Here is a 26,791-nt window from a genome sequence, read left to right as displayed (position 1 = left end):
TTTTAAGAGAGAAATTTCTAAATTGGATATGGCAAATGCTTTTTAAACATGTTACATGACAAAATAGTATATTTTTCCTACCACCTGAAGGGGGGTGGGAAATCCAGAATTCATTTTTGTTTCAGCATGTCCTATGTTTATCCTCAGGGTGTTGCGTGTAGACATGTGGTTAACATAAAAAATGTCTTTATATTGTTGGAGAGAATAAGCTGTAAAATAAGTTTGTCAGCTACAAGAACTCAGCTTCCTGTTAGGTTATCTCCAGAAGTGAAAATAACCTAATTCTGGGAACAAAGATCTAACCTGTGTTTGGTCGTATACTGGTTTGGGTGAGTGACAGTGATAACAAGTAGGCATTTATATAATCTAATATAAAATTACATGTGGCAACAATAAGGGTTTCTAGATATTTCTTAAGACTCCAAGAAATCAAGGAACTTTGGTCAAGACTTCTATGATGAGTGCAAATCCCTAAATATTGAATTTTCATGTCAGCTGAAGAAACAGTAATCTCTTGTGTAACTGGTACACATTCCAAGACTCAGATTTATCAGACCTGAAGTCCTAACAAGTGTAAACCCCTATATAAGTGGGAATACAAGGAAGCTGTAGTTACTAGGTAAGTAAAAACATCATGTTAACTTTCTGTATTCCTCCTCCTACATTTGTAGCTGAGCTGAGGCAGCAGAGAAAACTGCTGGTAGATCTTAAACTGAAACTTGATTCAGATGTTAAGCCTTTTATATAAAACCCCGACTACTTTCATCTTGCATAGCATGCCTTAATCTTTGAAGAAGTAATGGCTATGCCTACTATGAAGTATGCTTTGAACTTCTTCTAGGACAGGGAGTCTGAGCAGTACAGGTGTCAGCAGGTCCCACGTAGTGCTGGGAGCACTCCTAGCTCTGCACCAGCCTGGAGCCCGGCTGCACCCGGCCTGTTGCCTCAGGTACCGGCTGGATGGGCGACGGGGTGGCTGAGCCCTTCTTGAACAAGGGTAAAATGGCAGCTCTTCCGTAAGCCTTCAGGATTTTATTAGGTTACAAAAGGAACCAACAAAAAGTTGTACATTACTCCAGCAGCAGGAAAAAACAAACAAACAAACAAACAAACCCAAACCGAAACAGTTTTTGTTGTGGAAAATAGACTGCGTGACTTCTCACACTGGGGGGCGGGGGCCCACGACACCCCCGCACACCGGCACGTCCAGCGTTTGCGCTCGCCCCGTACTGGCGGGCCGGGGGTGAGGTACCGGCCCCAAGGCGGCGGGTACCCCTCCCGAGCCGGTCCCAGGGGGGCGGCTGAGAAGAATCGCCGTGTCTTACTCCCGCGCTGAGTAGAGTTCTGGACGCCGGCCGCCCTACCACAGCCCATAACCGGACCCAGCCCCTACCCCTCAGCCGCCATACGATGCCAGGCCCCTGCCAGGCCAGCGGGGACTACGCCTCCGCGCATGCGCCAGAAGGCTCCGCTGAGGGGCGGGGACAGAGTCCGATGCCTGCCTGTGGACTGTACCACTAGACGGCGTGGGGGACGCAAGAAAAGAGCATCTTCCATGAGTTCGTTTATGAGGACTCTCTGCTGGTTCTTTCCCGGACTGTGTGTGCGTGAATAAGAGCTAACGGCAGAGATTAGCAGGTGGAGAGCCCATGCTCCCTCGCACGCCTCCTCTCCCCCTCCTTCTCTCCCTTGCCTCCCCCGGCGGCCGCAGATTGGGCGGGCCCCGCTTGACCCCCCCTTCCAGCTGGGGATGGTCGGGCCCGCTCGCGCTTCCCGTGGCCCGGCGTCGCGAGTTCGCGCTCTCCCGCGTCCGCCTTCTCCCGCCCCCTCCCTCCCGCCCTCCGTGCCGGCTCGGCGCTCGCCTCGGCCTCCCGCTCCCTCCCCCCGGCCCCGGCTCGGCCCCGGCGCGGCGGCCCTATGGCGTACAGTCAGGGCGGCGGCAAGAAGAAAGTCTGCTACTATTATGACGGTGAGCGGAGCCGGCGCGTGTGCGTGTGTGTGTGTGTGTGTGTGCGCGCGCGAGCAGGGGGGAGCCCCTCTAACGGCCGCCGGGGCCTGAGCCCGGCCCCCGCCATTATGGGCGCCTCTTCACCCGCGGAATGAGTCGTCGTCCCCACTCCCGGCTCCATGGCGGCCCCGGCCGGGGGTCCCCGCCGCCTCCAGCTGCCCCCCCCTCCCGCCATCGGCCCTCGCGGGGTTGAGCCCCCGGGGCTTGCTGGGCAAGGGGGAAAGGGGCGGCGAGGGGGGAGAGGGGGGCTGCAGCCCGGCGAGGTGCGGGTCAGGGAGCTGCCGGGCCTGGCGGTGAATGCTGTGTCTATTGTTCCCCCCCGTGCTCCTCCTTCCCCCCAACCCCCAAAAAGAAAAAAAAAAAAAAAAAGTTAAGACACTCCCCTCCATCCGCTAAGCACAGAGGCGTTGGAGTCGCTGTCGTGCCTGGCTCCTCCCCTGTTAAAAAAAAAAAAAAAGTCTAGGCCATGTGTAGCTTCGGCACCTGGTGATTCTTGTGCTGAGGCCTTCTCCTTCCTGTGGCTTTCCTGCGGAGATCGGGCGTGCGGAGGGTGCAGGGGGACCCTGCCCTTCCCTTCCCCAGCCGAACATGCATCAGAGTGGAGGTTTGGCTTCCACGAGCCTCTCCTCCAGCAAAACACGAAAGTGGCGTGCGTAGGTGTTTAATAACAGTGAAATTTGAGTTGCTTGCAGGCCTTCTAAGTTTGCACGCTTGTCTGATGAGGGCACAATGACTTGTGATCCGCGTTGTCAGTCGCGTCGGAAAAGTGCATAAAGCTCGCGCTTAGTTTCAGATATTTGCAGCAACTTGTTTGTGGTTCTCTCTGGCCTCGGCAGCAAGAACTTTTCGTTTTCCTCTTGAGTTTGGATTTGTTTTTCCTCTTTTTTTTTTTTTTTTTGTACTAGGAGGGTAAACTCGTTGGTCAGATTGGTTAAAAGATTGTATGTATTTCTTTTTTTTTAATTGCCTCCTATTGTAAGAATCCTTTAAGTTGGTGTCTGAGACTGATATTGGTAATAGCCGGGAAACGGAGGTTGAGGCTGTTTTGCCGTAGCGCTTTGGTGTTTTCACCATTTTGGAAATTAAGATGAATGGCTAAACCCACTAAGATATCAAAGGTGTCTGATGCTGTAGCAAATCCACCATTCTTTAGAAATGGCAGATCTTGTGGGGCCTGTCTCGGTTTTTTTTTACCACACTAAAGGAGGCAGAGTGATGGTTGCCGCCCCCTTCTCTTTGTTGCTAGCTCTGGTTCTTTGTTCAGCCTAAAGGGGAAAGGAGGCCCCTGTTAGGGATAATTTTGGTGAGGCTGGGATCTTATTTTTCTTTGGGAAGAGGAATCACTTTTTGCCTTGTTGAAAGGAAGACTGCAGTGATAGTTTAGAAGCTTTCTCATTGCAAATGTTTGCATGGTTTTTTTTTTTATATCAATATGCTCTTTTTCTTTCTTTCTTTCTTTTTTTTTTTAATAAAGTCAGGTGGCTATAGTTTACTTTATCGATATCTTCATTTTTTATGTGATCCTTGGATTTTGGTACTCTCCGCTAGTGTCAAGCTCCCTTAACAGCCAAAAAGCTATACTAGTGAAGAGGGGGGAGAAACTGGAGAAGGAAGAAGTTTTCAGGTGGCAGGATAATGGCGACTTAAAAGCAGTTGTAGCTTGTATCTTGCTGGAATACATAGACTAGGATAAATGCAGTAATGTAGAGTATAAAGCATCTGTTGTAAAAGTGATTCTAAAAAAATGCTTTCTCTGTGGCAGAGTTCATCAGCTTTGGAATGTTTTTGATGTCTTATTCTTTTATTGCCAAAGCCAACAGTTATTTTACACTTATTTTGGAAATAGAGTTATTATAAGAAATTTTAGAGTTAATACCTTCAGCAAATATTTCTAATGCTAATTTGTGGTTCATCTGAGAATTCTGAGTATCTTGTAACTGTGTTGTACCAGCAAAGTCTTGAATCAAAGTGAAAGGAGTGTTCAAAGCCTTAAATAACTCAAAACTAAAAAATACAAAAATGCTTCAAGCGCACAACTGAGATAGTGGTGTATCTCCAAGCATGCCGTAACTGAAGTAAATGACTGACCATTTTTTGTTACAGTTTTCCCTCCACACATACTTTCACTTTATTTCTTTAAAAGTATACATTAAAAAGTGTTGAAAAGTACTAAAAGGATATATACCTATCTTTTGAGATATAATAAATTCCTACATGCTTTTTGTGAAACTCAGTGTGATTGTCATCTGAAGTTGCTTTTATAAATTAGCCCATCACTTGCCAAGTTTTCTCAGAGTGTATTGCTGTTAATGTTTTCTGATAATTAGCAGTTTTAATAGCCTTCACACTGTACCTGGAACCGATAAACTTTGGGTAGAAGAAGCCTGATTTCATTTTCTGCAGTTTGTTCATAATAAGACTTGTCAGCCACATCCAGTTTGCAGAATTTGTGTTGCTCATGATCATGCTCACGTAGCGAATTTCATCTAAGTTTGAGCCAGTGCACTATGGGAAGAGCTAGAAATGTACAAGTTAAGATACTTTAATAATCTGAAATATTTTTAATAACTACTTCTAGTCTTAACATATATGTGGCCATAGCTTAGCGAAGTCTGTTGCTCAGACTGCTTAGAACCATACTAGATATGGAAAGATACTGTAGCTTTTATTTTAGCCTCTTACAATGTGTCTTCAGGTTGTTGCCACGATCTTACAGCATGTGGCTGAGTGGCTTCTTCCAAATTAGGCATGTGTTGTAGAGTTGCCCATAGCAATGAGGACAGGACCCAGATGGTCTTTCCAACTCTGTGCTTCTGTACAGCAAAGCACCATTCTAGAGAATCACACAGCAACTAGCATGGCTACAGTTAATAACCGTATTTATTCCATGCCAGTGCACTAGCAGTATTGTTTAGATTGCTTGTTGTGCGTAATTTAATGTGAGTTTTCAGAAGGCCCTACCTTCATGAAAAGTTTGACACCTGCATCAGAATGTGGTTGGTTCCACCCATAAAGACAAAACTAAACCTGTTCTAACAGGGCAGCATGCTGCTATATTCAGACATTGTTCAAGTACATCAGCACTTACAGTTTAAGTTCATCTTCTCTGCATGTGTAAGCTTTAATTGAGGAATGTTTCACAGAAATTCATTGATGCTTTGCGCAGTGGCTTCCAAACACAGCAGTAGTGTCCAGCCTCTGCTCAGGGCTCAAACGTCAGGACTTTGCTAGTCTCCTGCTATCTACTTGATTTTAAAAACAAGAACAAAACCCCCAACCCTTCAGATGCTAGTGCAGTAATTTTAGACCTGTTCAGGTAGCTGTTTGTTGGACTGATCAGCCATTGATGATCTCTTTCTAGATTCATCTTTACACAAGTTCAGCTGTTAGTATTGCAGAAGTCAATCCAAATATAACTACCGCTGTTAAGATTTTTTTTTTCCTTGTGGTTTCCATTGTAGCGTTTAGGTTTCTTCGCTTAATGGAGTTCTGAAATACCTCATGACTTCAGGTAACCATACTTAAAATAAGCAGAGATGTGCTCAGTGTACATAACAATTTATCTGTATCAAAGTTACAAAATAATGTGACTTACAGTTACAAAGTATCGAAAAAGAAAAGTAAGTGTCATTTCTTGCCTCTTTGTTTAGGCCATTGAGACTGTTTTGTAACGGGTTAATTTAAAGGTGTTATTCTTCTGTATATCTTGGTAAGCAGAGAGACTAACGTGCTTTTTTGGGAACATAGCAGCTTTTGTTAGTCATTTGTGTGTTTGTCAGAAAACTGAAGTTCCTTTAGGGCATGTAACCTCTTGTATTTTTCTATGTATTAGAATATTTAACATATGTAGACCTTACTGAAGTCTCAGATAGAGAAGTAAGCGTCTAAAAACTTGTTGATCAAAAGAATCATGTGGGTTTATTTTTATTTGATAGCTCACTTCAGAACTTAGGCAAGTAACTTGTCTGAATTGAGAATTTTTTTATTATTATTATTTAATATATTTGAACCCAGAACATGACAGTGTATGTAACAACTTAATTTTCAGGCAAATCTGCTGGTCATTTGTTGGTATCACATTTTGCATCACATGTTGAACAGTGCAGGACAGTAAACTTGTGCTAGCATTAAACTGGGACTTGATTCGTCTCATTTTAGTTGAGGACTCAACTTTTCAGAGATTATGTTGTTACTTCTCAATGGGAGCTATTTGGCTGATATTTTTACTCATGTAAAACAGTAAATTTCAGTCTTTGAAACCTTGCTGTGAAAGTTTAATAGATTTGCCAACTTTCTGCATATACTACTTTGCATTTTTTCACTCCACTTCCTCTTTGGTTCTGTTCTTTTCTTCTGTACTTTCCATGTTCACCCACACTGGTGAGTGATATAAAGTATGTTCATAACACTTCTGTATGATTTTTACCTTTGTATTGACAAGTTTAGGATCAAGTACTCATACTACCTGCAATGCTAGTCTCATGCACTTGGCCTTGCTGTACCTGTTTCTCATATATATATATATATATATATATATGCATATTCTAGTCAGAGTTAGTCTGGCACAAAGTGCGGAGATTTTTTTAGCTCCGTCAGTGAGGGAGGTGCCCCATCCCCGCATATGCTAGCTCTTGGTACACCTTCCTTTTCTCTACAAAGTACTACAGTAAGGCTGTATATATGAAGGAGGGATACATAGGTTTCAGGATCAGTAGATAAAGTGTTTGTACCAGGAAGGGAACCTTCTCCTTCACTTGGTAAAGGAGAAACTTTTGACACTTTTGCTTTCACCACAGAATGATGTCTCCAAGATGATTCCCCTTTGTGATGTGATGTGATGTGATGTTGGTTGGAACTCAAGGTGCTGATGAAGGAAGAGGAACCTCTTGTGTACCTTTTTCTTCCTCACCCAACATACACATTGCAGCAGTCCCCTGAAACTTAATGGACTTTTTCTCTATATGTTTTAATTTTTTGTTATGAGACTAGTGCCGAAAAGCGTTTTTGTTGGTGATGCTAAGACCTGAAAGATATAAATGGTATTGCCTGTTGCTAAAGTGTATTATATTGATATCTATTGTTAGTCATTACTGCTGACCTCTGATATGGAAGCATGAACATGCTTCTGCCGGATACTCCCACAGATCTTCTATTTGATTAAATAAGCTCCCAATAAATGTACCAACTTGCCAATTCTTTTAAAAGTTCTCTTTTCTGATAATAAAGTGAAAGTTAAAAGATGTTTAATTTATTGAAATTTTTTTTAAGTGTACACTACAGTGTATGGTATGTAGAAAATGCTTAATTTTGAATCTGTTTAAGTGGTTAATTGCAATATGTCAAAGAATATGTTGCAAATATATTTGGGAAGCTTTTTTTTTTTTTTGTTCTATATAGGGAAAATAACATTTTACATGAGATAGAAAATAATTGTTAGTTGTCTGCTTCCTTATCCATCAGCTTTCTGAGTAAAATGTCAGTGATAATGACTATACAAGCTGAAGTAGTTACAATTGAAATTACTTGTTTGTTTGTTTGTTTGTTTTAAAAAAAAAGGTAGGAAATACATGCACATTCTTTAAGCCACAAATGCATTTGGAATGAAGTTTCCTTAAAAACATTATGTTATTGAAAGTCAATATTGTCTTAAAAATTTCAAAATGTTAAGCTCTTACTAGCTTGAAGCTTTGTAAATCTGTGACTTATCAGTAACTTCAAAAAACAAAGTAGAGATGATAAATGATTGGTTTCCATTTTCCAGTCATTGGTTTCAGAGAGACCTGATAGATCTTGCCTAAAGATCAAATTTGTAAAGTAGCGTTTTGTAAAATCCTTGGAAATGTTTTTGTCAATGGGAAGGGATATGAGTATTCTCTCTTAATACCTTTTGCTCTTTACTTGCGTGTGACCAAAAAGTACAGGCTTGCAGTAAATATCTGCAAGACTCCAGGTCTTAATAACTGACAAGAAGTGACAATCTTCTATTTAAATACCTAAGTGAGAAGAAGATCTAAGTTCTTCTAAGTTCTTAACTTAATGCTAAAACTTGGTATTTCCATTGTTGTGGGATGGCTAAGAGCTAGGTGTTATGCGATTGATTTTACAAATCATGAGGTTCTATCTGTTTTCCAAAGTGTCCTTATTCTCCTTGTCACTTTGAAAGCTGAAAGCTGAATTTTGAAATGCTTTGAGACTTAGAATCTTACTGTAATGCTTGCTTTTCTTGATAGTTGGTGATGCTACTGCAAGCTGACATTTTCCCTTTCTCCTGAGCTGGACCTCATGTTGAAGAGGTGAAACTGAAGCTGTTTTGTAGCAATGCTTCTTTTACCTCTGACTAACAAAATTTGACATAGTATGACATTGTGAAAATAGTATTTCTTTTGTTCCAAGTGGGCAAGGCAAAGCATGTTGGAGGATGTGGAAGAAAAGTAAAAATTTCAGGAAGGTAAAGTTCACTAACTGTTGCTAAGGGTTGTGGAATTCTCCAACTGGAAGCCGTTGATAACTGGACATACCTTTTAGGTTTGTCTCTGTTTCCAGAAACATATGGACTGCTTGTTCTATTTAAAATGGTTTGTGTCTTGGGAATGTCAGTGTTCAAAGTGGAGGCATTTATGTTCTAACAGTACCTGAGCTGGGCAGAAAACTTAACTAGCTCACAATAGAGGCCATTCTTTTCTTGGGAGTGAGAGTCAAATTTGTTATCTTAAACGTGTGTCTAGTCACTCTCCAATCTGACAGAGGCAGGCTAATCTGGATTACAAGGTTGTGTTAAACTGCTGTGGATCACTAGCAGCAGGTGGCTGGGGAATGTTTGTGCGTGTGGTTGCAGCAATGGATCCAAAGCTAACCTCTAAGATGTAACTGCTAGGGTTAGTAGTTAAGAGCAAGCTGAGGATGGTGTGTATCTTAAAATCAGCTCCTGCAAAATAGTAGGTTTTACTACAGCCTCTGTTGTGGTATAGTGTAGCTATGTCATCAGTAGTTTCTGCTCCCCTCTCAGTTCCCGTTTTGTTTCCCATTTCTTCAGTCTTTGATACCTGTCCACTGTTTTCTTCACTTTATTTGAAACCACTTGTAGGCATCTTTGCTCCCCAACTACTGTCTGCTTGTAGTAAAGGTGTGAGATTTGGCCTCCTTTTTGCCCTCTGCTTCTGACATACAAGCTTTTATGAGCAGTTTGTTTTCCTCATGGCCTTTTGGAAATAGTCCCTTTATCGGTTTTGGTGGTGGTGTGTGTTTGTTTGTTTGTTTGTTTTTTAAATCACCATGCTTGCTTTCTTCTGAGAATAATTTTTTTAAGTAGCAATGTAAAGTTGTTTTGTAGTATGAGTAGCTACTAATTTGTGCAATATTGACAGGTGACATCGGAAACTATTACTATGGACAAGGGCATCCAATGAAACCTCATAGGATCCGAATGACCCACAACTTGCTGCTAAATTATGGCTTGTACAGAAAAATGGAAATTTACGTGAGTATAAACAATAGAATGAATGTCCACTGAAACATTTTAAGTTATTTCTAAAGGACTTCAAGTGTCCTCATACAAATAAATGGAGAAAAGTGGAAGTGGAAATAAATATAGTGTATTCAGAGCTCTTTTACTTAGAAATGAAGCAGTATTTTATAACTGGTGAGGACTGCAGATTGTTGTCCAGATCTGGAGGAAGTGAGGTAGAGCCCCAGTAGAGACTTTTCACCGGTATTTTTATGATAGGAGGGGTGGAGTGTTGGGGGGACGTTGGAGTAACTGCACAAAGCAGTAATCAAGTTGTATACTAACAACAGAGTAGTCCTTACTTTGTGTAAAACAGCACTACTATCAGTTTCACTGTTCTCCCTTCAAAGTAAATTAGTTTTAAGTTGTCTGTTTTAGCCAATTGTTAGCTGATTTTTCAGAGCACTGATTGTTTCTATAATTTGTTCTTGTTATCAGCGACCCCACAAAGCTACTGCTGAGGAAATGACCAAGTACCACAGTGATGAATACATCAAATTTCTCCGATCAATAAGACCTGACAATATGTCTGAGTACAGCAAGCAAATGCAGAGATGTAAGTGTCAACATTAGGCTAAATCTGTCTGTATATCCTTTGATGGTTAGCATTGTTTAAAGTTAAGTATTCACCAATATGGAGGTATGAACATGACTTAATGGTGTAGGTGAGTTACAGAAATACTGTATCAAGAGTAACATGTGCTTACCTTTAGCCACACTAATTTTGGGACTTATGTATAAAAAGCAGCCATCTTGGCAAAAATATTCTTTAAGATTATCGAAGGATTTTTACCTCCCCGTTCACAGGGTGTAGTCTAGATGTGAAATAGTACTTTCTGTAGGCTTAACGCACAGATTCAACTTTAGTTGTGAGCTATTGGCAAAAGTGTCTTAAAATCTGTTCTAACGCAAAAACTTTCTAAAAAAGAATGACTTTTAGAACAGTAGGGAACTAAAAACCAATGTGTAAAAATGTGTTTAAGTTAAGTAAAGGAGTTACTTATTCCTGTTGGAGTGAGATAGTAAAAATTGTGCAGTATTCACTGCTTGCCCTTTCTGTTAATTTATTTTTTTAATTATAGGAATAGGCTCAAAGTACTGTTAGGAATGCAGTTTGACAGCTATTATGTCAATTTTAAAGGCAGTATTGTAACCTCTTTTTGATGCCTTATTCTCAGCAAATTATTTTTCCAAGTAATTGTGCCTTTTTTAACATAATCTATGTTAATCGGCACTTCAAAAATCTTATAATTTTATAACTTCTTGTTAACAAGGAGACAAAGCTTCCTATGGAAACTTAAAAAAAAAAAAAAAGAAAAGATAGTTTGGAGTCATCTTAGCTTATGTCCTGGTTTTGGCAGAGATGGAGTTAATTTTTCCTCTCAGTAGCTGGTATGTTTTGGATTTTGTGTGTGAAGAATGTTCATAAACACTCTGATGATACCAGTTGTTGTGAATGAGACCAAGGACACTGTCCTGCTTTCCAAGTCTTGCTAATTTGCAGATGCAGGAAGCTGGGAGAAAGACAGACAGCATAATTGATCCAAACTGGCCAAAGAGAGTATTCCATGCCATAAAGGTCATGCTCAGTATATAAGTGGGGGCAGGCGAGAGTGGGTATCTGCCTTCCTGGCATCCATCCTTCCTGCTTGTTTTTGCTGGCATCGTTTCCCCTACCTTGCTGGCTCCCTTTTGCTCCTTTGCTTGCTGCTCGGTTTTGTTTCTGTGATCGCTGCTCGGGACGGGCTGTATTGGTCATTGGGACATCGGGTGGTGAGAAAACACATATTGTTCACTTTGTATATTTTTAATATCCTTATATTCTGTTATTATTGTAGTTTTCCCTTTTAGTAAATTGTCTTCATCTCAACACACGAGTTCTCCTTCCTTCCCAATTCTCTCCCCCATCCCCCTGGGGAGGGGGAGAGTGAGCGAGAAACTGTGTGGTGATTTGGGCTAAACCATCACAGTCATTTTGGCGCCCAACGTGGGGCTTCTTCAGCACGTGTCACCTCTTCCTCCGGTGGCATTCCAAAATCTTTGCCTTCTGGCCAATCTGTGATCACTTCTAAGATTCCTGGGCGATTGGGGTTTCCTATTCGGGCTTGCTGTGTGATCAGTGCGACCCATTTACTCCATGTGGCGTCAGTTGCATGATGTGTAGAGGGGACCTTCCCTTTGAACATCCAGCCCAGCACTGGCAGTCGGGGTGCCAGGAGGAGCTGTGCTTCAGTACCAATCACTTCTGAAGCAGCTCGAACTCCTTCGTATGCTGCCAGTATCTCTTTTTCAGTTGGAGTATAGCATATATAGCTCTATATCCCCAGCTCCAAAAGCCTAGGGGTCGACCTCGAGTCTCCCCTGAAAGGGGAGTGTTTAAAATTTAGCCTGACAAAAATGAGGCGGGGGTGAGGGGGAAGTAGTTAAAATGCTGAATGAGGTATGCATCACATCTGTAAGTGTCGTGTATAGCAATGCTATTGGAATGGTGGTGTTAAAAAGTAATAACATTTCTTACACAGTTAATGTTGGAGAAGATTGTCCTGTATTTGATGGCCTGTTTGAGTTTTGTCAGCTGTCAACTGGAGGCTCTGTTGGTAAGTATAGCTTGTTTGACAGCTATTTAGTAGCTTTATTAGTTTATGTCAGCAACTTAAAACTTTGATAGTATATTTAAAACTGATGCAAATGTAAGGGGTTATTTTTATTAAAGAAATACTAATTGTATATCAGTTACTTGATATATCTCATATTTGACAGTTTGTATCTCAGTATTGGTAAGAGATCAGATCTAGGATCAACTTATTTGAAAAATAAGATACTATTTCCGGTGACAGATTTAAAGGTCTTCAGAAGTTTCTGACTGCATTTCTTTTCATTTTACCTTTTTACAGCTGGGGCGGTAAAATTGAACAGACAACAGACAGACATGGCTGTTAATTGGGCTGGAGGACTTCACCATGCCAAGAAATCGGAGGCATCTGGTTTCTGTTATGTCAATGATATTGTACTTGCCATCCTTGAGTTACTGAAGTAAGTTTATGATGGGAATAAGATAAAATTATATGAAGTGTCAAGTTCAAGGATTTAAATGTTTGAAGATATGAATTGTAATTATTATTTCAGTGAGTTTTCATAGCCCATGTTGAACCTGTACGGTTTCAATTAAAAAAGCTCCAAGCTCTGCACAGTTTGGCTTCAGCAAGAAGTTTAAACTAGAATGCAGGCAAGCTGAAAAAGTAACTAATAGGAGATAGGTTTAAAACAGGTATTTGTAAGTACTTCTTTACACAGAGGATAGTGAACTTCTGGAACTTGCTGCTACAAGAGGCTGAAGGAAGCAGACAGCAACAACAGATTCAAAAAAGAGATTAGATATAGTCATGGACAAGAGGTCTGTAAATGGATGTTAGAGATCGAAGCGATGATGCACCCTGCAAAACACCATATGCTGTAATTCTAGATGGTGAGGAAGTACTAGGGGAGCGGACTTCAGAAAATGGACAAGCTTACATGCTTTCTGCAAATGTTAATCTCCTGTTGCTATGCATGGGGACAGAATAGCGGGCTAGATGGATCACTGCCCTGACCCCTTAGGGCAGTCATTATGCTCACAATCATATACCTGTTTGGTTTCTCAATATGCCTGCTTGTTTCCTATCATTTGACTTGTTACTCAACTGAACAGGAATTACTAAACCAAACAGGAATATTCAGGGAAGATGGTGCATTGAGCTTCCTTGGGTTGTTACATGAATTAATGTGTCTGTTATGAATAAATAATGAAATAACAGCTGTGCTGTTGTGACTGCAAAATAAAAATGAGACGAGTAATGAAAAAGTGATCACATAATTAACTTCAAGCAGTAATGCTTCACTAAAACTTCAAAGCCTAAGTGTTACTTGTACTGCTTCAGGGAACTACATTCCTTCTAAAAACAAATAAATCTCATTTTTTACAAAAAATATTCTAGGTATTTTACTATTGTGAATGGAGCAGCTGAATCTGCTGGTGAGGGATGGGGGAAGCAGCTGTAATCTGGAAGTGTTTTTTATAAATGGAAGAAGTTTTTGAAGACACTAACAAATAGTTAATATTAACATATTAAGAGATTCATTTGAATGTACAGCATGTATTAAGGATCTGTCTTTGCAGTCTGAGAAAAGCAATACAATTTTCTGTGGTCCAGTCTTGAATTTTTTAGCTTAATGTGTGTGTGAAGGAAGGAAACTTTGAAATAGTTCTGGGTTGTGTAACCTTAGGAAACTGTCCTGTTCAATGTCTTTTAAAGCAAAAAATCTCAGCCCACCTGAAATTATGACTTGCATTCTATAGCACTATGCAAAGCATGATGAAAATGCATCTTCTGATGTTCATAGACTTTGTTCTTTACTGAACAACATAGAATTTAAGACATGCTTACTGTATCCCTTACTGTTTCAAATGCTCTGAGACTTCAAACAACTAGCTTCTTTATCAGTCTCAAATAAACTGATCTGAAACTTGCAGTATTTAAGGAAATACTAAGCAATAGTGTAATAATGTCATGCTAATAGTAAGTGTGATATACTTGGAAATAAGAATATGCATGTCTTTACAAGTTGCAGAGGTAAGGAAGAAAAGTCGATGAAAATAACTAATTTTTTTTTTTTTTTTTTTTTTTTTTTTTTGTGGGCTTATGGAACATGGATTATTCCTGCTCCTGGCCCTATGCTGTTCGAAGTGTACACTAAGAGATGTTTTAGTGTAAACTGTGGTGGTAGTTACTGAGAAAGCGGGAAGAAATGCCCCATGAAGGGGGCAAATTCAGCAGATAGGAACAACAGAAAGTGATGCGAACAGAAGCACAAGGTATTCTACAGAGTGAGGCAACTTTGGAGTAAATACTAAATACACTACATACTTAAATTATTTATTTTGATGAAGATTAACTTATTCTCAATACAGTTTGGATAATAATGAAAATTCTAAGAGCATGTGATTACTTCAACCAAAATAATCAAAATGATCATAATCTTGGATTTTAGTGTTTGGTTGAGTTTCCTTGGTAAGTATCAATATGTTGTGAACATAAGATAATGATGATTTCTCATACATTGTTTTATTTCTAGGTATCACCAAAGAGTGTTATATATTGATATTGATATCCATCATGGTGATGGTGTTGAAGAAGCATTTTATACCACAGATCGTGTCATGACAGTATCATTCCATAAGTATGGTGAATATTTTCCGGGCACAGGGGACCTTAGGGTAAGGTTGAGCATGAAATTTCATTAGGTGATAAATTACCTCTTATTCTCTTCCTTGTAGATACTGTTTTAATACTAGGTTACAATAACTATGTCCAGTAATAATATACAGAAGTAACTTTTCAGAAACTATGTTAGTCTAGAGTGATAGATTTGTTGAAGAACTTCAGGAAAAAAGTACAGGATGATGGGGAAGTAAATTATTCACTTCTACATGAAATCAACACATTCACTTCTGGATAAATTGTCTGAAATTTTAGTTTAAATATGCAATTAGTTCACTCAGATTTTGGAAATCTCTCTAGGAAGAAAATGTGGTGTACTACAATGATTATCTGTACATTTCAATTCTGCATATTGTGACTATTAAAGCCAGAGCTTTAATAGTCACAAAGCTTCAGCTGCAACTTGAATTTACAATGTTCTATTTGCCTAGTAATACAGTTGGCTCGTGGTTTGTTTTTTTTTTAATATTCCTTACATTATAAAGTGTTTCAAGTTCTCATGATACTCACTGCTGAAGAACTTCAGCATGCCCCACAGACAATTGTGTACTAAGCCGCTAGAGGGAAGGAGCATTGGCCTGTGAAGAATTGTCATTTAAGCTGTTGTAGAATCTCCAGCAAAGCTGAGAACGGAAACCAATTTTCCTGTCCCTTCCTATTAATTTTAAGATAATTAGTCATTCCTCATGTAGACTCTTGTCCATTAGAACTGAAAATTGTTCTACTTCACAGCTTGAAAGAATATTTCAAGTATTAGGATTAATATATTCCTAGCTTTAAACTCTTACATTAAGCTTCCTTTTATCAGAGGCACTCCCAGGATAAGTCACTCCTCTGGTATCAGCAACTTTGTATGTTTGTTTGTACATACAGTTAGTAATTTAAAAAAAAAAAAGTAGACATTTCTAAAAAGTTTACCTACAAAAATGCTATGTTGGGAAAAGAACTCACTGTTTTCCTACTATCTTTAAATTGATTCAAGAGATGCAGTTATTCATGTTTCTGGTAATATTCTCAGAATGTGTGCTCCCCAGTGTACTGATGATACCCAGAGGACACAGGAGTAAATGAAAGCTGAGCTTTAAATCAGTGGGGTGCTAAGCATTCATTTTGGTGTGGTTGTTGGAGCTGAATGTTATTACGGTTGTTAGATTTTATTAAACTGTGTTCTAAATAGATTTAGATAGAAATCAGATCAGGCTTTTTTTTTTTTAATCCATGTGGTTTAACTTCACTGGCCACAAGGTGGTAGTGGTGCCTCAAACAAAAAGCAACTCAGATCAGGATGTTTATAAAGACAAGCTGTTGTTGCTGAATTTGGCTAGAATGTTTTGGGTTAGATATCTTGGCTTTTTAGAAGCAGCACTTCCCGTTGACAGAGGAGTTTATGGATTCTTCACCTCGCCACACCCAGGACAAAGACTTAAAAGACAGACAGTTTAAATAAATAGAAGAATATTATATGTTACTGGGATTTTTTTTGCCATGTCAGTGACAAACAGTACCTCAGGCATGGTAACTTTTACTCTGTTTTTCTAGCTAGTATTTTGAAATTAGCATTGTCTACATACAGACTTCTGCAGGCTTTATTGCAATTATTACATCCCCATATTAAAAAAAAAAACATTAAATTTTTCCTATTTTCAGGGCTTGCAAAGCTAATTCAACTAAAGGGAGAAATAATTGCTGCTTGCTTCTGCTCAACTTGATCTGCCGTTGCTGGTCGTTTACATCAACTTTAAGAGCAGCCAAATCTTATCTTTGTTTTTGTCAGTGGGCTCCTTTCAGGCTTATTTCTGTAATTCTTTAGTTAGGTCTAGTTTGCTGATCAGGTTACCCTTATTTGATGCAGGAAGAAATCGTGCATCAGCTGACGATTTTGTGATTGCAGGTCCATCAATGTAGCTGAATCTCACTGAGGTTCAACTGCGTTCATCCATTTTCTACTGAAGGTATTGTGCAGTCTGAACTTCCAGTGTCCTCAGTAGGTTATTTGATTTTCTACACATCTTGGATGATAGCAGTAATCTTGTTTTATGTGTATGTAGAAAGGTCAGTTGGGACTGTAGTGGTATGCAGAGGCCCAGGTTCTGTGAGGAAATTTGATCCATTGATGAATGGGCGATTACGAGAATGCTGTATTGTTTCTTTAGTGTTTATAACCAATGCAAGTATCAGTTACAAAAAACATCTATTGAGTAGCTCAGGCTAGAAAGCAATTACCCTGTTTAGTGGAAAATTGTGTGAACATTGGGTTTTGCTGTGTTTTAGGATGAGATTTTTTTAATGCCTTTTGGGGGGTTTTTTGGTGTTGTTTTTTTTTCTTTTTTCTTTTTTTTTTTTTTTTTAATTTGGAAAGCAAGACTCTGTCACCTCAGAAAAATCAGCATCTGAAAGCCTAGGTAATCCACTTGGGGAAATTCTGGACAACTGTCATGCTTCAAATCAGCCAGAGTCAAGTTCAGCAGAGGTCTTCAGTGTCACTAATCTTGCAATACTATGAAATGTTGTTAATATGCTGGAAGGAGGGAAAAAAGTCAACTGTTAACATTGTGCCTGTGCTGCATTGGACATTCATCCTGTGTCTGTCTATCTCCCCAAAAAAAAGATAAATACTGGAAGTGACACATTGCTGTTGCATTCACTGCTAAGGAGGCTTTGTTCAGGAGGAAAAAATCCATGACTATTTCAGTAGCTAGTGTTGAGAGGTTCAGTATTTGTATTGCTGGGCCATCCTACTTGTGATTTGTAGTTTTTCAAGGATGTTGGACTTGAAGTGTGCTTTTTGATAAGGCAGCTGCTGTTTGATAATAGTTTACAGCGAAACTGAACAGGTTAAATCTTACTATCTTCCCCACAGCACATTTATTAGTGGCAGAGAACTGCTCTCCAGTTCTCACTGAATCAGTTTCTGTCTGTCTTAGTGATGAGCTAAAGAGAAGAAATAGGAACATGGGTCAAGCAGGGGTCTTTAGGTTTTAATCTGATAGTCAGAACAGAAGTGGATGGATTCAGGGTTTATTTGTTTGATTTTTTTTGCAAATAGGGGTTTTTTTAATACATATGTTGCCCAGGAAAGCTGGTAAGATAGACTACTACGGTTCCTTCCTTGTCACCTGGTGGAACTGAGAATAATCTGCAAATTTGGTTTTTGTTTTTGTTTTGTTTTTTTTTTTAAAGTCTCAGTTTCTTCAAGGATCTTCTCTCCCTTTTGATGCAACTAGTTCTTCATCCTATGTTTGGAGCAGAGAATACAGTTTTAAAAACCTTCTTAAATCCAAATCTTCTGTACAGCCCCAAGAACATGCATATCACTTTGCTCTTCTCAGTTTTCTTGCTTTTTTTTGCTTAACTATTTTTACGGGGCTAAACTGATCATTTACGTTTTGTCTTTTTGTCTTGTATCTTTGAATTTAAAAAATCCCTTGTACTTACCACAAATTTAGTCTTGTTGTACAATTCCTACACTCCAAAATGATTTTATGGGAGAATAAGAATCAAGTAACATAAGTTGCATCTTTTCTGCTTGCAGGCATGAAAAATGGTATAAAGTAGCTCAGCAAGCTTGTGTAGAGTTTTTTACATTATATACCATCATGTACTTTTATGTTTGTAAGAAAGTATTTATCATCTTTGCTTACAGGACATTGGTGCTGGAAAAGGCAAATACTATGCTGTCAACTTTCCAATGAGGGATGGTATAGATGATGAATCGTATGGACAGATATTCAAACCAGTGAGTTTTTTATTTTTGGTTTTGTGGGGTTTTTTAAGCTCTTTGGAAACATAGTTGTTTTGTGGGTTTATTTTCATAATACGAATTAACCACTTGCTGGTTTTTATTGATCATAGATTATATCCAAAGTAATGGAGATGTACCAGCCCAGTGCTGTGGTATTACAGTGTGGAGCAGATTCACTGTCTGGTGACAGGCTGGGATGCTTTAATCTTACTGTTAAAGGTAAGCAGAAAAGTATGTTTGTCTGCAACTTTTTACTTGATAGAAACTTCTATCCTTCATACTACTTTTTGAAGACATTTGCATGATGAGGACTGGAGTCACAAAGATTTTATTCATTACTCTGATTAATCACTTCTTTCTTTGCTATACAGGGATGGCCAAAAGAAATACAGATGTTACCTCTTTCTGTCCGTCTAAAAAAGTTAAGAAGCTTGGTTTTCCATGTTCTTCCTAGCTACTCAAGTGATTCCCTTTCTTTTATACACAGGCTTTCTGTAGCTTTAAAGCAGCGTTCTGGAATGACACAACAACAGTCATCCTACTGTAACAGTTATTATGATGAGCAAATAACAAAACTAATGGTTAATTTAGTAGGACTACAGATACTAAACATCAGACACCTTGTTGGGCGTAAAATAGGTATTACTGAAATCAGAATACTCACTGCATTATTAAATTTATAGTGGTGTTTGTTATACTGAGCCTTATGTTAACATTCATTTTTATTAACTTTTGTATAATCAATTTATTTTAGTATTACTTATGTTTCTACCCAAAAGTGTGATTCTCAAAATTGAGATGTTAATTTAGCAAACAGCATAAATATTATTCATTCATTTAAGTGATAAAATATTAAATGTATATTGAACTTTTGCTAAGCCTTTAATCCAATCTCTTTGAATCATTCATTTTCTGAGTTTTCTTGTTTTTATGTTTTCTTAATGAGGCAATTAAGAGTTTTATAGGCAACAAAATGCGGTATAGTATCTGTCGGGTCTGCAGTGTTTCAGGGTTCTTTTCTTGATTTGCACCAGGTGGCAAAGCTACATCAGTTGCCCATACAGCTCAGATTTTTTTCCATCTTACATATCTTGGAAACCAAGAGAGCTGCTGCCTCCTACAGATGCCTTTCAGTATGCTGTATCTCCCTGGAGTGTGTACTGTCTTGGCACCAGTTCACTCTGTAAGCAAGACTTAGCAACCTCTAATACAGGTTCAAATTTAGAAGTAGAAAGGACCAAGTACTGATTTGCTGTTTTCCCTTCTTCTCCCTTTGCATTTGACTGAGAAATTGTCCCTAGATTTGTCACTGTGTATTGACGTTAGTTAGGAAAAGAGAAAAACGCTAAGCATTCTAAGAGCATTTCAGAACAGCAGCAATAGACCATCATGCAAAATCTCTGAAGACTGGGGTGGATAATGTTCAATGTATTTTTTACGTTTCTTATCTGTAGGTTTTGATTTCTTGTGAGGTTGTGCTTAGCTTTTGGGGGAGACAGTTCTGTTCTCACTTGATAAATGTGACTGCATATGTCTGATTAAGTAGTCCATTATGTATTTTCCTGTTTAATAGATATTATGCATATATTGTCAACTCTTTTTGCATTTGACAGGTCATGCTAAATGTGTGGAAGTTGTAAAGACTTTTAACTTGCCATTGCTAATGTTAGGAGGAGGAGGATATACTATTCGTAATGTTGCTCGATGCTGGACGTATGAAACTGCTGTTGCCTTAGATTGTGAAATTCCAAATGGTAAATATTAATACTCAAATTAATGTTATATTAAGAAATAATCATGAGAGAGTTTAAGTGAACAGATAACAAATATTTCTATAGCTAACTGTATGCATCAGTTTAGAATAAACTATATAGAAAGTTATTGCTAGGATTTAGCCAATAAATTTTCAGTAGCTTATGCACTAAATAAATAAGCATTTGGGACTTTTTTTTTAATGCCTTAACAAAAGCTTTAAATTATTGGAAATCATTTTTGGGAAATTCAAAACATGTAAAATTTACAAAAACTTGTAACTGTTTTTAATACAAATGTCATCAGTATGGTAGAATGGTTTGATTGTGACAGCATAGACCTGTGTAAGTTGAACACCACAGACATTGTATTCATAAGACATTATTGAGTATGCAAGTGTCCATTTTACAGAGTAAAAGGTAACTGTTTCCTCATTGTATCTTTGACTTAAAAGTAACTGTGAAAGTATATTGACTTCCACTCTTCTATTTTACTCAATTTTGGCTATACAAGCTATCTTAAGAAAAAAATAAAATCAAGAAAGCAATAGCAGACTTTGTTTGAATAGCTGAATCGTGAAGTAACTTTTCTGAGGAAGAATCTCAAAGATTCTGCACTCTCTTTATTTCTGGCCAAATAAGCTTCTGGACGTGTTTTTGGGATGACTTTTTATAAAATTGGTATTTGTACTGGTTTGTTGCACATTAGTCATGGCAGTTTTCATGTTGGACTGCAACTTTTGCTGATAACCTTTTGCTATTCATGTATTTCTTGCTGGATTCATAGTGTTTCTGTCTGACTTCAGTGGAATGCTGCTGTCAGTGAGAAAAGAATATTTGGACAGTACCTTTCAAGATGTTTGTTTTCCATCTTGCAAGTCAAGATATATTCTTTGCCAGCCAAAGCTTTTGAAGAGGCAGTAGTATTTCCTTATCTTGGGACTTTTTTTTCCATCAGCATGTCCCATTCAATGGCTATATAACGTTTTTTTTATTTTATTTTTTTTTAAGTGTTCTTTTCCACTTTGTGAGTCTCTGTCATCTTTAATCTGTTCTGAGAAAGAACAGTGCATTTCTGAATGTTGCAATAGCAAGTTAATCTTCTTGTCTCCTTTCTATCCACCTAATGAGATTGCTTATCCTGTAATAATTGTAAAGGAAGAAACAAGACAAAGGTTCAATAAGAAGTGGATTTCAGTGTATTATTTCTTAAGAGTTCTAGGGGTTTTTAGATTTCTCTTACTTTATCTGGGAAGATACAGTCATATTCAATATAAAATACTTCTGTTTTCCTGGATATGAAGCTTCATCCATTTCATTTTGGGGATTAGATGTTCCATTATCTGTGAAAATATAAAAAACAGGGGAAGAGGGGGAAGGGAACAGACAGACATGGGCATCACTGAACCACTGTACAGCGCTTACTATGGATATTGAACTAGCTGTGATCTTCAGCCTAGTAAATGTATTATATGTTTTACTGAAGGAATATTTTGAATGGCTCACTTAAACCTTTCAAACTGGACTTAAGTATTATTGCTTACCTAAATGCTTCAGGTTTGATAGTTCTCTAACTAAAATTCTGACAAAGCTACTGTTGTATTTAAAATGTTTAAAATAATTTTTAGGTCACAAAGTTGTATTTTGTGGTTTGGTTTATAGAGTTGCCATACAATGACTACTTTGAGTATTTTGGACCAGACTTCAAGCTTCATATTAGTCCTTCAAATATGACTAATCAGAATACACCAGAATATATGGAGAAGATCAAGTAAGTAGTGATTACCTTATTTATCAAGTAGGTCACGTGGATCACATTTCTCCAGAGGCTTAATTGTTAGGCAGTTTTGAAAACTGTACACCTTTCTCTGTTGCACGCTAAAAATTACTATTGAACAGATTGGGCATATTTTTAATTTCTGTAAGAAGAGAAACTTTTTAAAAGTCTGTTCCTACAACAGTATGTATGCTTATGAAGTCCTATGACTATAAATATGAAAATTTAAGACCCAGCTTGGATTTTTACTTTTTCCAGCAACTAAAGAGATGACTGTTTTACTTGGCTTCCCGTTCTAATTTTGTATAAAGTTTATCCTGTCAGGAAAGAAGCTGGTATGCTGTGATGATTAGGATTTCTAATTCTCAGCTCTGTGTCTAAACATGAACTGAGATTGTCATTCTTTGTAGCTGTCAGCTGTGAAAACAAAAAGTCACATGTGAGCTCGGACATCCAAAACTGTGGAAAGATAGTGATATGTGTGCAGCCAATTGAGTGACTGTGGTTTGACAAATCCACAAAGTTTGAGAAGTGCTCGTTGCCAAGCTATAGCGGGTATGTGTTTTTAGCCTGCGTCACTTCTGATGCTTAGTTTATTTCTCCTCTCATCCTGAAGGTTTGATTGTAAACAAGTATTTTACCTCAGAGATGGAGTAACGCATACATACAATCAATTCTGTACTCAGCTGATAAGAGATAATTGTTTAGCCTTGAAGTACTATTTGCTTACCCCGCCTCTGAGTTTAACCCTCACGCCTGCTTTGTAACAGACTGTTAACAGTGCACAGGAATTCTTTTGGTTACTGAAAACAGCTGAATAAAGATGTGAAACTGGCTGTATGTTAGCCAGTACTGCTATAACCTGTAAAACTACCAAACTGCAAAATTCAACAAAACAGTTAAAATACTAATTTTTTTAAGTGGTTGGTGTATAGACTGTTTATAGCACAAATATATAAATCAAAATCAAACGAAAGGGTTTTCATTTTTAATAATGTGCAAGGGGAAAAAAATCACACCTATATTTCTATTAATGTGATTCTACAAAATTTCTCTACAGTAATACAGTGCTCCAGCTGGTGATCTTCCAGGCTGTTTCCTGTGTATTTTGTATTGTTGAGTTTTCGTGGTGCGAGTAGGCTGCAAAACTTGTTTACTCTTTAGCAGATCCCTGAGTGTTTTTCTGTTGACAGAGGTACAATCTCAGATCCTTATACTAGTACACACAAGAACAGCAATGACCCATCATTTCAGAGAATCCTCCTTCAGTTAGTTGTATGCTTTTCCAGAGCCCTAGTTTTAGGGGACTCCCTGGATTAGCAAAACTGTTTTGACAGGTCATGTGATTTGAACAGAGGCAGAGATTGTAAGGATTCTAAAAAAGCACCAGTTGCCATTTAGCTCTTCAGATTGGGCAGAAGGGTACTAAGGTAGTTGTTACAAGTACTGATATTTAACGCCTCCCACACCTTTCTCTCTGAAGTCTTGAGAGAAGTCCAATGTCCTTCCTCTTCCTGCATGTGGTGCTTTGGAGTATGGGGTCCATCGCATCAGGTTGGTTAGACAGAAGAGAACTTCTCTCTGTTCTCCCTGAAACAGCCAATAAGGAATCTTATCCAGATGGATCACTTTTGACCCGGAAGTCATTGCCACACACAGTGTGGAAGTCTTTGTGCTTTAAGTGTCTGGCGTTCTTTCTAAGGATCCAGAGGATAGTTTATTATCATACTTGATATTCTACCTTATTATAAATGGAGTAATACTGTCACTCAGTTCATCCCAAGTGGGCAGTACTTGTGCTGACCCTGTGGAGAAGTGAAGATTGATGTTGATTGAAATAAGTGTTTAAGAACTTCAAAGAAAATTATGTTCAAGTGCAGTGTGGATAATAGTGATCTGTTAGGGATGGAAAGCTTTCTGAACTTGGCATGCCTGCCTTTTTATTTTTTTTTTATTTTTTTTTATGAAACTACTCTAAAGCAAAGCAGGTTAACTTTGAATGCAAAGTTTTCAGAATTAAATACAAAGTCCAAGGAAATGCTACTTCTGTGTAGTAATAACTTTCCTTGTCTGTTACTTGCAGACAACGCTTATTTGAAAACTTGCGCATGTTACCTCATGCACCTGGTGTACAGATGCAGGCCATTCCTGAAGATGCTGTTCATGAAGACAGTGGAGATGAGGATGGAGAAGATCCAGACAAACGTATTTCTAGTAAGAAATGTCTTTCCATGATAGAGCATGTCCAAGTAGAGTCTTTTTAGATTTAATTGTTCAGAACCTTAGTCTTAGTAGTGCAGTATTGGAAGACTGGCAGTTTTGTTTCCTGAATAAAAAAAAATTTGCCACTGGTGTGCTAGTTTTGCTGTTCTTAAGGTGGGTGGCATCTGTACACAAATCTGAACTTGTTAAAGAGGTCTGAAGAAGTGCTGAAAGAACTTGGGGGTTTTGCATCTTATGAAACAGTCTGGCTATTTCAAATCTAAAATAGATACTCCAGAAGTCTCAGATGAATTGCAATTAAAGGTATACAGGACTTAGCTTCTGCCTTTTACTGTTCACAAAAGAGTAATCTTCCCCACTAATGTAAATTGAGATACTGTGTTTTCAAAAAAATTATTTTATTTGCTTGTTTTGTTGCAAGAGAGAGGTTTTCCATACTTGAGACACTACCCTTTCCTCTGCTGTTTTCCATACTTGCAACTCTACCTTTACTGTTAGCCTTTGTACAGACAATGAGTTGCTCTTCAGCTACAGCTAAGAGTTTCCTGCTACATTTAACTTTTTTTTTGATGGTGATTCTATATTGGTAATTCTATATTTTTTGAATATTCTATATTTTTTGATGGTGATTCTATATTGGTAATTCTATAGGTGATTCTATATTGGTGCCCAGTCCATTTTCTGAACTATTGAAACCATAATGTTTTCTCCTGTGACTTAGTTTTCAGGATTTAAAATTCATTTGATACATGTTAAAATAGTCCCACCCTCCTCCTGTGTCTCTGTAAAACTATTTTCAGAAGTCATTGTGACAGTCCTAGAGTATCTTGAAAGATAGTATTTTTATCCATAACTTAGTTCATCAGCATTAAATGATTATAGTATATTATTACTCATTCTCAATTTTATAGTTCTTTATTAGGCTTATTGTAGTTGGACTTCATGCTCAATTAATTACATAATTCTGAATCCTAGTTCGAGCATCTGATAAGCGCATAGCCTGTGATGAAGAATTTTCAGATTCTGAAGATGAAGGGGAAGGTGGACGGCGAAATGTTGCAGATCATAAGAAAGGAGCAAAGAAAGCCAGGATAGAGGAAGACAAAAAAGAGGCGGAGGATAAAAAAGCAGGTAGAACTCTGGTTTGATTTCATCCTATATTTTAGAACTGCAAATGTCAATTCTGCCAGGAGAAAGATGCGTTTTCTGTTAAGTTAATTAGCTGTTAAGCTGATGATTTATTCTTTGTCATACTTAAAGAATCTATTTTAAATTAATCAATTTCAAGATACAACTGTTCACACTAGAACATTATTTTCAGCCAAGGGTTATTGTTGCTTTCCCACAAGCTTGAAATCTTTGAGCCAGGGATTTGCATAGTTTAATGAAAATAGGGATAAAAAATGATTCTTGCTTTAAATACATTAGACAAAGAATTTGCTCATGATTGCTTTTGTGGGGTGAGCCAACTGATTTTCTCTGAAACAGAAACTGGATAGGGTTCTGGTATAGTGTAATTCCAAGGACTCTTGACTTTTCCAAGAACAGGCTACATCTTAGGGCTACAAGACTGCCACTGGGGGCTTGGGGGAAATCCAGGTCTCCTTACTGCATACCATCCTTAGGGTCAGTCAAGAGAGTCTTGCCTCGAGGTATTTTGAATCATATGGCATTTTGCCCAGATCCCTCCTTTGGATGGATTCATTTAGCACTGTATGTTAATATGTCCAGTAAATTCTTTTAAAAGCTAATTCCCCTTGGCTAGGAGTAAATGGGAAAAAAAAAAAAAAGCTACATTTGTCATGCTTTTTTCTTCTGAGATCTCAAGTTTTTCTTGCATTTTGGGGTATATTTAAAATACTGTTATTTTTCAGATGTTAAGGAAGAGGATAAATCCAAGGACAGCAGTGGTGAAAAAACAGATGCCAAAGGGTAAACTCTAATTAATTAATAATGAATGTTACCTTTTTGAAGATAGTTTATTAATTTAAAATATTATGAAGTATTGATTTTTGTGGAGATTACTTTCAGTTCCTCACAATACCAAATATTTTAGACTTCTGACATTAGTAATTCAAAATTGCATTTCTAAAACACTTAATTGCAAAAAAGAAGCAACTTAACAGTTTATTTTTGCCTTTATACAGAGCAAAATCAGAACAGCTCAGCAATCCTTGAACAAAAGATAGCCTCTCATCAGTTGCAGAACATAATACCAGAGTTGGAGAATACCTAAAAGAAGAAAAGTTTTCGTATCAAGAGAGACTGCTGATTTCATTTTGTACTATTTGGCATGGACCGTATTTATTTTCAAACGGCTTTGTTCTGGTTTTTGGCAAGTTGTATTGTGAGTTTTCTAATTATGAGGCAGAAATTCCTTTCTTCACCATGCTTTATGTAATAGTATTTAAAAATGGATGTGAGTTATTATGTTAAATGTCTAAACTGATCTATTAAAGTAATTTGCCTTTCCTGAGCTGATTTTACCTTTTTTGTAATTTTATCTTTATTAAAAAAAAAAAATTGTA

At 38.0% G+C, this 26,791-nt stretch overlaps 1 protein-coding gene across 1 annotated transcript; it reads left to right on the top strand.

Annotated features, from left to right (window-relative positions):
- The first annotated feature begins 1,769 nt into the window (after positions 1-1,769).
- Positions 1,770-26,791, top strand: HDAC2 (histone deacetylase 2). Its single transcript, XM_086745105.1, has 14 exons — positions 1,770-1,969; positions 9,373-9,485; positions 9,951-10,068; positions 12,035-12,109; positions 12,407-12,545; positions 14,625-14,766; positions 18,414-18,506; positions 18,623-18,731; positions 20,126-20,266; positions 21,926-22,034; positions 24,124-24,254; positions 25,239-25,394; positions 26,138-26,195; positions 26,411-26,791. The coding sequence occupies exons 1-14, from the start codon at positions 1,918-1,920 to the stop codon at positions 26,439-26,441; spliced, it is 1,467 nt and encodes a 488-aa protein (XP_086601231.1). The 5' UTR covers positions 1,770-1,917; the 3' UTR covers positions 26,442-26,791.

The sequence above is a fragment of the Chlamydotis macqueenii genome, chromosome 3, assembly GCF_036417535.1.
Source record: "Chlamydotis macqueenii isolate bChlMac1 chromosome 3, bChlMac1.mat, whole genome shotgun sequence".
Lineage (NCBI taxonomy): Eukaryota > Metazoa > Chordata > Aves > Otidiformes > Otididae > Chlamydotis > Chlamydotis macqueenii.
The sequence above is the reverse complement of the archived record's forward strand: the minus strand, read 5'-3'. Positions and strand labels throughout refer to the sequence as shown.

Coding starts and splice junctions, on each gene's coding strand:
- HDAC2 (XM_086745105.1), top strand. CDS start 1,918: ATGGCGTACAGTCAGGGCGGCGGCAAGAAGAAAGTCTGCTACTATTAT. Junction 14,767..18,413: donor CGGGCACAGGGGACCTTAGG/GTAAGGTTGAGC, acceptor CTTTGCTTACAG/GACATTGGTGCTGGAAAAGG. Junction 18,732..20,125: donor CTTTAATCTTACTGTTAAAG/GTAAGCAGAAAA, acceptor TGCATTTGACAG/GTCATGCTAAATGTGTGGAA.